This window comes from Triticum aestivum, chromosome 1D (genome assembly GCF_018294505.1).
Source record: "Triticum aestivum cultivar Chinese Spring chromosome 1D, IWGSC CS RefSeq v2.1, whole genome shotgun sequence".
NCBI classification, from domain to species: Eukaryota; Viridiplantae; Streptophyta; class Magnoliopsida; order Poales; family Poaceae; genus Triticum; species Triticum aestivum.
The window spans coordinates 442,413,664-442,424,677 of NC_057796.1; the positions used below are offsets into that span (position 1 = coordinate 442,413,664).

General features: G+C 45.9%; 1 protein-coding gene across 1 annotated transcript; it reads right to left on the minus strand.

The window, feature by feature from the left end:
* Positions 1–4,109: 4,109 nt before the first annotated feature.
* LOC123173981 (wall-associated receptor kinase 2-like) lies at positions 4,110–7,598 on the minus strand. The gene is made up of 2 exons (XM_044589975.1): positions 6,671–7,598; positions 4,110–5,313 (listed from the first exon to the last, which is right to left on the minus strand). The coding sequence occupies exons 1-2, from the start codon at positions 7,596–7,598 to the stop codon at positions 4,241–4,243; spliced, it is 2,001 nt and encodes a 666-aa protein (XP_044445910.1). The 3' UTR covers positions 4,110–4,240.
* Between the last annotated feature and the right edge of the window lie 3,416 nt (positions 7,599–11,014).

Consider the following 11,014-nt stretch of genomic DNA (forward strand, 5'->3'; position numbering starts at 1 on the left):
AAGGACCTCTACGGTGATAATTTCCCTCGCTAGACGCTATACTCTCCTAGGTTGTGAAACCAAGGCTATGACCACCAAAAGCTATGGAAATCAAGGAAAATGGAGACCAAAGCTCTGATACCACTTGTAGGATCGGAAGTATGTCTAGGGGGGGTGATTAGACTACTTGACCAAATAAAAATCTAGCCTTTTCCCAATTTTAGTTCTTGGCAGATTTTAGCAACTTATCACAAGTCAAGCAATCAACCTACACATGCAATTCTAAGAGTATAGCAGCGGAATGTAAAATAATTGCATATGAAGGTAAAGGGATGAGTTTGAAGGAGCAAACGCAATGTTGACACGGAGATTTTTTATCCGTGGTTCCGATAGGTGGTGCTATCGTACATCCACGTTGATGGAGACTTCAACCCACGAAGGGTAACGGTTGCGCGAGTCCACGGAGGGCTCCACCCACGAAGGGTCCACGAAGAAGCAACCTTGTCTATCCCACCATGGCCGTCACCCACGAAGGACTTGCCTCACTCGGGTAGATCTTCACGAAGTAGGCGATCTCCTTGCCCTTACAAACTCCTTGGTTCAACTCCACAATCTTGACGGAGGCTCCCAAGTGACACCTAGCCAATCTAGGAGACACCACTCTCCAAGAAGTAACAAATGGTGTGTTGATGATGAACTCCTTGCTCTTGTGCTTCAAATGATAGTCTTCCCAACACTCAACTCTCTCTCACAGGATTTGGATTTGGTGGAAAGAAGATTTGAGTGGAAAGCAACTTGGGGAAGGCTAGAGATCAAGATTCATGTGGTTGGAATGGAATATCTTGACCTCAACACAAGTGTAGGTGGTTCTCTCTCAGAAAATATGTGTTGGAAGTGTAGGCATGTTCTGATGGCTCTCTCCACGAATGAAGAGTGGGTGGAGGGGTATATATAGCCTCCACACAAAATCTAACCGTTACACACAAATCACCAAACTCGGTGGGACCCATTCAGAGAACTCGGTCTGACCGATTTGGTTCATAATGTGACCGTTAGGCATTTCAGTGGGACCGACATGTCAACTCGGTGGGACCGATGTCATTAGGGTTAGGGCATAACGTAATCTCGGTGAGACCGATTACACAAACTCGGTGAGACCGATTTTGGTAATAGTCAAACAGAGAGTTGGTCAGGCAAACTCGGTGGGACTGATTCGCTCATCTCGGTTGGACCGAAACGTTACGAAAGGGAAACAGAGAGTTTACATTGCAATCTCGGTGGGACCGATCGCTCATCTCGGTTTGACCGAAACGTTACGAAGAAGAAACAGAGAGATTATAACCCCATCTCGGTGAGACCGATATCCCTATCCGTGAGACCAAATTGATTAGGGTTTCTGGCAGTAGCTAAGACAACTGAACTCGGTGGCTCCGGATATGAAATTTCGGTGGGGCCGAGTTGGACTTTTTGGATTAGGACATATGTGGATATGAGAAAGTAGTGGAGGGTTTTGGAGCATATCACTAAGCATTTTGAGCAAGAGCCTCATTAAGCAACACCTCATCCCTTCTTAATAGTATTGGCTTTTCCTATAGACTCAATGTGATCTTGGATCACTAAAATAGAAAATGTAGAGTCTTGTGCTTTGAGCTTGAGCCAATCCTTTGTCCTTAGCATTTTGAAGGGTCCACTTTCTAATCCATGCCATGCCAGTCATTGAGCTTTCCTGAAATATTTATCTTGGAATAGCATTAGCTCAATGAGCTATATGTTGTTAGGAATTACCAAAACCGCCCAGGGAGAGTTGCACTTTCAACTTTTCAATAGTACCATCAGGCCTAAGCTTCTTCTTGAATACCCATTTGCATCCTATAGGTTTGCACCCATAAGGACGATCAGTTATCTCCCAAGTTTCATTCGCCAAGATGGAATCCATCTCGCTACGAATCGCTTCTTCTAGTAGTCAGCATCTTCAGATGCATAGGCCTCTGAAATAGAACTGGGAGTGTCATCTATGAGATACACAAGAAAATCATCACCAAAGGACTTTGCAGTCCTCTGTCTCTTGCTCCTAGTAGGAACTTCATTGTTTTCCTCCATAGGATTTTCAAAGTGTTCCATCGAAATGGCAGGTTCAGTAATTGTAACTGGTTCCTGATTCGATGAACTAGGCATCTCCTGATTAGATGAGGTAGCCATATCCTTCATGGGAAAGATATCTTCAAAGAAAGTCGCATCATTCGACTCCATGATCATACCGACATGCATGTCAGGTACCTCAAATTTTACAACCAAGAATCTATAACCAATGCTATGAAAAGCATATCCCAGGAAAACACAATCCACGGTCTTTGGTCCAAGCTTGCGCTTCTTTGGAATTGGCACATTGACTTTCACCAAACAACCCCAGGTTCGTAGATAAGAGACTTTCGCCAAACAACCCCAGGTTCTTTGGAATTGGCATGCACGGAGTACTTCCTGCGCCAGCAGGCGCAGCGGCTGGCGTCCACGAACGGGGCGCCGGTGGTGGGCGGCATCAAGAACAGCGACGGCCGCCGCGTCTGGTGGGGCGTCCCCGGCCGCACACTCCACGAGGTGCTGGCGTACCTCGAGGGCGGCAATGACCCGCCGCTGGCATACCCTGCCGCGGTGGCCGCGGCCGTCCCGCCCCCCCGCTGGAGCGCCGGGCCATGGGCGCCCTGGAGGTCCGGCTCGTCCTCCTCTTCCTCCTCTCAGTCATCCTCCTGCTCCTCCTCCCACTCTTCCGGCTCGCCGGCGCTGTTCGGCGTCAAGGCCGAGCCCGCCGCGGAGACGCCGCTCGGCCGGCGCACCCGCAACGCCGGCATCGCCATCAACGAGGGTGGCAGGCGCGCCCCCTCCTCGGCTCCTCCGCGCTTCGTCAAGCCAAAGACGGAGCCGGGGCTCGCCGTCGTCAAGATGGAGCCGGGGCTCCCCGTCGTGAAGACAGAGCCCGGGCTCGCCGGCGGCGTCAAGGAGGAGGAGCTCGACGACGCGGCGGCCCTGAAGTGGGCGCGCGACGACTGGGCGCAGACGGAGCTGGGGCGGCCGCGCCATCAAGAAGGAGAAGGCCGCCGCCGACGACGAGGACGGCGACGACGTAGGCGACTTCGCCGCGCTCAGCGACTTCTTCGCCCCATAGTTGGTTTTTTTTAAAATAACTTATGTAACGCCGAACATGTCCAAAATTATGTCAAGTTTGCCGAATTTAGTCGAATTTTACCGAATTTAGTTTTTTTCTAAATAAAAAACCCGCGTCTAGGGGCGATCCTGGGGCGAGCGGCTGGGAACCCACTTGCCCCACGCCGATTTTAGCGCCGGCTCGCCTCCAGGGGCGAGTAAAATCGCCGCCTGAAGAGCCAACGGCTGGAGATGCTCTAAGGAGGGTCGCGCCCCTTCGGTGGTAGGCGGCGTTAGCGCCACCACAACCAACAGAGCCCGCTGTGACTGGTGGCTTAGGATAACCTGAACGGGGGCACTATCACTTCACGAGACCAACGAGCTATACATGGGTGGGAAGTGGGAACCCACTCGGCACGCCGTCCGCCGACTGGTGGCTTCCTTCGATAGAACCAATGTTGGTCGAGCAATGGGGGAGGGGTGGCAGAGGTGATCTCCTTAGGCGGTTTAGGAGACACTCATGCAAGAGCGCGTTCAAAATAGCGAACTGGGTTGATCATCCACGATTCAGTAGAATCTAAAGGCGCGGACAAAAAAGGTACAAGTATACCTTGGATAGAACAATTGTACTCTCTCTGTCCTATAATAATATAAGAGCGTTTTTTACACTAATGTAGTGTCAAAAACGCTCTTATATTATTGAACGGCGGGAGAAGAAGATTGTCCAAAATTTATCATAAAAATGACAAAATGTTGTCATCACTCTTGTATGAAACATATTATGAGGATAAAGTTTTATTTTTTCACAACTCCTGCAAGAAGAAATAGGATGATAATCTACCATGGGAGTATCTTACACTCTTCAAACTCCACATAACAAATAGTTGTTATGCAATCTCACTACTGAGAAATATTACGAGAATTCTTAAGTTATGATAATAAGAAAGTACAAATTGATAACTTCAAATTTTTGGGAACCAGATAAGGGATGACATAATCTCTTGCCCCAGACCAAGAAATTACTAGATGATTCTAAATGAGCTTCATGGCCCATACGAATGGCGAAAGGTTGACAACTATGGATAAATGGTTCGATTTCTGCTTTGTTTCCTTCAACGACTTATTATGAGGCCAACCTTTTTGTTCGCATATATTGTAATGTACTCTCCACTTGCTTCATAGTAGGCCTTTCTTCCCCCTTGAGACGCAAACACATCTCCGCAAGAGAGATGACGATACTAATTTCATCCTCGCTTGCTTCTTCAAGAACTTGAGTAGCTACAATCTCTCTTATTGGCTTCATTTTAATCTCTGAAATGAAGTAGATGGACAAGTTTTGCTTTATACCTGAACTATTTGTGAAAACGGCCTCTTTTCTTGTAAGTAACTCTGCGAGTACCACACCAAAACTGTACACATCACTCTTCTCATTTAGTTGCCCAGTTTGATAATATTCTGGATCCAAGTATCCAAATGTTCCTTGTATGTTAGTAGTAACATGCGTTTGGTCAATAGGAACTGTTCTTGAAGCACCAAAATCTGAAACTTTAGCAATGAAATTTCCATCTAACAATATATTAGAGGACTTCACATCACGATGAAAGATCGATATTGAAGCAGATGTATGTAGATAACAGAGAGCCCCAGCAGCTTCCTGAGCAATCCTCGAACAATCATCCCATGATAAAGACTGTCTACTTGCTGACTCACCATGCAAAATGTCGAATAAAGAGCCATTTGGGATAAAATCAGACACTAAGAGGGGCACTTCCGTTTCAAGACAACATCCAAAGAGCTCCACTATATTTCGATGATTTATCCGGGAGAGGATTACGACCTCATTAATAAACTGACTGATCTCAAATTCCTCAACAAGTTTTGACCTTTTTATAGCGACCACACGTTGATCAGATAATATGCCTTTGTATACCATTCCATGTCCTCCATGGCCTACAATACGAGTTTCATCAAAGTTGTTTGTTGCCTTCTCTAACTCTTCCAAGGAGAAAATCATTGTTCTATCACTTGCATTTTCATTTGACAATATGAGTTGTTCCAATAGAAGGCCTTGGTTTTTTTGGAAATACAACCTACGTTGTTGTTGTTTGATACCTCTTTTCCATCGGTAGGAGAGGGATATTCCACTCAAACCAAGAAATAGCATTACAAAGCCCGCACCCACTCCAAGGATAACACCTATGTAAAACCATATGCCATTTAAGTTTTCGTTGTTTTTATATAACATGGAATAACTGAAAAGGTGGGTACCTGTGAGAAGAGAGTTCTTTTTTATAGGGGTGCACTGCATTTTCTGGGGATCATATTTTGTTTTCTGAGGACAGCAGATGAAGCCTCCAATGATATTATGGCATGTTCCTTCACAATATTGTGGGTCAAGGCACTCGTCAACATCTGCAAATAAGGCACATATTGGTAAGGTGCAACAGTAAAACATTATTTCCTTGAGACAGTACATATATTCTTTGACAAGGTTAGTTGAAGACTCCAATCAGAAGATTGGTCATGTCTTGTGGCAGACTGGGGCATTGAGACTACACGAGTCTAGATGAACCTCCTAGCAAGCAAGACTGATTTTCCTATAACCCGGGCGAGTAATATACTGGTTGAGAACTTGAGATGCCCAGAAAGCCGGCGGATAAAATACCGAATGCAGTAACATGTGTGTATCATTAACCTTTCCTGAAGGCAAAGATAATACCCATCTCCAATAATGGGGTTTCAGAGCCGATTATGATGGTTGATTTTGTACAAGTGGTGGGAGAGAAAACGCCAAGGGAAGTCCCAAGAGTCGAACGATAATTTCCATTTGAAGTCAAGGGTTCTTTAGATGATTAGATGGAGGTTGGCATATGTGGAAGTGACAGTGCAATTCCTCTTAAATGACATATTTAACAGAATTACAGAAGTAATTAACTGGTATTTCCAATTCCTTTGGTAGCCAAATAGCTGAAAATTCGAGGTAAATTGACATATATAATTTGACTCCAATTGCGAGATTGCTTAAATTGGTTGTTCGATGTAATTTTTTTTAGTGAATTTACAAAGTCCCAACCATTACGGCAGAAGAATACACACATAAATTCAGCTTTCATATATCTATTTTTGAGGAATGTTGTCCAATCATAACAAGCGGGACTCTGATGTTGAGCATAAAAAAAAACTAATATCATACTGCAAATTGTGAGCTTTGATTTGGGGATTGGTTTAGCCTTGAAAGCACTTGTTGGCGGGGGTAAAAAGAAACGGAAGAAAAACTTGGAAAAGGTAACAACAAGAAAGTACAAACTGATAACTTCAAAATTTGGGGAACTAGATAAGGGATGACATAATCTCTTGCCCCAGACCAAGAAAGTACCAGATGATTCTGAATGAGCTTCATGGCCCATATGAATGGCAAAAGGTTAACAACTATGGATAAATGGTTCGATTTCTTCTATCGATATATCCAAGTTTGCATGCAAAAGGTAAATTAAGATTGGAAATAATGGAACCTCGGTTGTACGGTAGCAACTTCTTGGTAACGTGCGTGTACCTTTGCATCCGTCTCGAAGGTAAGCATTTCCCTGGTATCCCTTGTTGCATTTGCAGATGTAGCCTCGTCCAATAGGCGAGTCGACGCAGACGCTATGGTCGCTGACGCACGCGTACGACTCCGGCTTGGCGCCGGCCGACTCGCACGTCTCGCCGGCGAGAGTTCCGATAGCCCAATCCAGCACCAGCGGCGCCTGCCCGCCGTAGGCGTCGACGAACGCCGACGAGGAGAGGTAGGTGGACGAGAAGGTGAAGTTGGACTCCTCGACTAACGCCGCGTAGCTGCAGCCGGCCGCGGGCGTGGGCGCGCTGAAGTTCCTGTCGAACCACACCCGGTAGTTCTCCAGCCCCTTGGGGATCGCCGTCCGGCAGCAGCCCATGCCTTCGCAGGAGCCGTTGGTCAGCAGCGAGGGGTCGCCACCCTTGCACGTGGCCCCGCACACGGCCGTGTAGGACGCGTCGTCGTCCGCGTCGCCGATGTAGGCCAGCGTCTTGCAGCCGAGCACGGTGAACCTGTTGGCGGCGGGGGAGAGCCGGAAGACGGACCCCTCCAGGTCCATGTTGGAGGGCGGGCTGCTGACCTTCATGGCCCCGGTGGCGGCGTCGTAGCAGTAGGAGGAGATGTTGTTGAGCCACCGGACCTGGCCCTTGTCCAGCGAGATGTCCAGCAGCTCGTTGTTGTAGTAGTGTAGCCTCCTGCCGCGGCCGCTGCCACTGTCTCGGCAGGCCAGCTTGAAGCCCTGCCGGACGTCGGAGGCTTGGCAGCCTAGCTCGACGTCGATGCCGAACGGGTAAGGGATCTCTACCCCGCCGCATTCCCTCGTGCAGCTGCGTGGTGGTGGCGCCAATGCTCCAACGCTGGTGGCTTTCAGCAGCGCTATGATGAAGGCTAACCTTACTGCTGCAGGTGCTAATTTGTTGAAAGTCATGCTAAGTGTTTGAGATGTTGCAAGGGGAGGGGATGTGATATAGTATCACACTATCACATCAGAGAGATGAAGTGAGATCTAGATCTGCATGCATATACACATATAGGATTAGTGTACACTCTGGTTTAGCTAATCTAGCTGGATGAATCATTAGCTTCTGTGCAAGAAATTGGGTTGACTCTGGACATGTCACATGCATGGAGCAACAACACCCACATGTTTATACGACTAAGCATCCATTATGTATGGGTGTATATAATTAAGCATCCTTTGGTTGCGAAAAACATCGGAGTCAACTCTAGCCTTATGAGCCCGTAATAATGCCATTGCCACCACATGCTAAGGATTATTATGTACACATTGTTTTATTTTTCATGGTATTCCTTTTATTTGAATATCATCACAACTTTGGCACCACTGTATTCGCAAAAAAAAAACTTTGGCACCACTGGCAGTTTTTTTTTGGAGGGAGGCACCACTGGCAGTTTGGTTACTATAGTTAGTAGATGATCAAAATGTTGATAAGATATTAAACTAGTTGATACGCCACGCGTTGCTGCAGGAACTCGTTGCAATTATTTCAGTGAGATTTGGTTGTACGAAATATTAATATTTAAACAAACTATATGCAAATTGAAACCAAAATACATATATCTTGCTTTATTTTATTATTTTAGAGTTGTAGAATACCTGTTGAATATGAGTAGCATGCATGAAGCATTTTAATGAGGGTGTTTTTCCATGCATGATGGCATGGTGATGTGGCATAGTTGCATGTTGAGATAATTGAAGTTATTAGTGTTAAATACGAGTAGCATGCATGGTGCACTTTTAATGTGGGTTCTTTCACATGCATAGTGGCATGATGAGGTGGCATAGCTGCATGTTGAGATAATTTGAGTTAGTTGGGATCAACTATCTTGGTATAATAATAATATAGGATACAGGATTACACGGATTTGGCCGTGCATGATGCCCCTTGGGCACGTCTTCATCGGAGATTTGTGGGTTTTCTGTTGTTGAATTTTGAAAGTATTCCAACGCCATGGAGAAAGATGGTACCAAGAGTTGCACCTTTTTATATGACTGAAAAATCATGAACCTAACGGGGTAACAAGCAAATATTTTTCAATAAAGAGTAGTATATTAATGTTAAGTTGATACCAGTTAAATCTGGCAAGAGCTAATGAAGACACCGAGAATGCACACAATCAATTTACTAAATAAGAAAAGAATGCATGACATCAAAATTCACATGGGAGTGATCGACGACACGCAACAACAAACCTTAACAACAATCACCAACATTGCCAACACCTGGACTACATGAAAGGTTCTTAAAAAACGACACCTCCATGAAAGCTACGACGTACGAGCATGCCGTTGCTGAATGTATCCTAAGCTCTGACCTTGGTGATGTTGTTGTGCTAAAGATTGGTGCCAACACCAAAACTAGCAAAGCAAGCCCACCCGCTCCTTCAACATCCACTCACAATCCTTACCAAAAACATGCAACAAAAACATCAATCAACCCCCATTCTTCACCACCTTGGCCAGTGGCGCCACTGCTAAGTGCCACCGGACAGTTTGAGGAAGATGCTTTCGAAAATGCATAAGTGGGCTCTTCTCTTCAGGTACTAGTGATGTCCCCTGCAAGGGGAAGCGATGTCACTGCCATCCTCTAGTTCTCCATGTTCCAGGTTTATTTTCGAGAACCAATGGGCAGCAACCCATGGCCTATATATGATAGAGCCCGCCCAAGTGAGATGCCACAAATTTGCTTCCGATGGGATTCGAATCATGGCCAGTCGGGATGCGTCACCTCGACCCAACCATTGGGCTATTGCCAGTTCTCCCCGGGGAGTATTTATGACACGAAGAGGACATACGGAAGGCGAGGGTTCGAGGAGGAGGAGGATGGGCGACAACGCCAACAAGTTTTTTTTTGAGGGAAAGCCTTCATGGCGCACTTTATTTCAATTTAAATAATGATACATCGTTTATTATAGCTGGAACAATAAAACAAGGAGGATTATCATCCCAAAATACAGAAGAATTTGAATCTAAAGCATGTCTAGCTAAAGTGTGCGCCACCTTGTTTGCTTCCCTATTGCAATGCTGAACAGAAATATTACCAATCCTGGATGCTATCTGAAAACAATCTGCAAGAATAGCCGAGTATGGACTCCACACCTGGATGACCCCACTAAAAGCTTGGACAAGTTCCAGAGAATCCGATTCAACAATCACCGGAACACTACCCAAATTTTCCAACATATAAAGGCCTTTTTGATGTGTTATTGCCTCTGCTGTTGCAGCATCAAGTAAACGGTGAAGAGGCCAACAAGCCCCAGCAATAGCTTCACCTAGTGTATTCCGTAGAACTGCACCTGCTCCACCTGTTCCATTTTCAAAGAAAGATGCATCTATGTTCAGCTTGTATGTGAGTGTTGGAGGTCTAGACCAAGTTATTTCATGTGGTTCAGAGTTGATGTAAGCTCCCCCGTAATTCGTCGCTATAGCTTGGATAGCAAAAGCTGAACGTGGCGGAGGAGCCACTACCACCCCTTTAACAATCTCTCGCCGTTGCCACCAAATATACCAAGCGCCCACAATAATCATCTCCTTCAAACCAACGTGCCCAAGTACATGCGATTTGTTATTCTGGCGGCAAAGAAGCTCCTCAAGGACTATGGATCTAGATCGATCAACACGTGAAGCCTCCATAATAATGTCTCGCATGCCCAGAGAGTTCCAAACTTCTTGTGCTCGATTGCAGGTGAACATCAAGTGTCTAATATCTTCGGGACCCGAAGAGCAAACCGGACACTGACCAGTGGTAGGAATATGTCTATTAGTGAGGACTGACAAACCCGGAATTATGCCATGCAGAGCTTTCCAACCAAAAATTTTAACTTTGGTAGGCACTTTAAGCTTCCACAAAATATCCCATACTGGATTGCGTGTGGCTGTACCTTGTCCATCCGCTCTAGTCAGTCGGTGTCTATGAGCATGGTCCCATTCAATGTAATATGCCGACTTCACTGAGAACATATACGATTTTGTATTATGCCAGGCCACAAAATCCTCGTTGAGGTGTTCTCCTAAGGGTATCCGCAGAATTCTTTCCACGTCGAGTGGGTTAAAAATATCATTGATCAGTGGCTCATCCCATTTTCCAGTAGCAGGGTCAATCAAATCACTAACTGTCTATAGTAGTACTTGACCTCTTGGTGTTTGAATCATTCTAGATGGGCTTCCTGGGATCCAGTCATCCTCCCATATATTAATCATTTCACCGGTGCCAACTCTCCAAATGTGACCTCTCTTGAAGGTACAAAGGCCAGCCACAATGCTTTGCCAGGTGACTGATGAACCTTTTTTTGGGCCCGCCTTAAGTAAATTGCAGTGAGGGT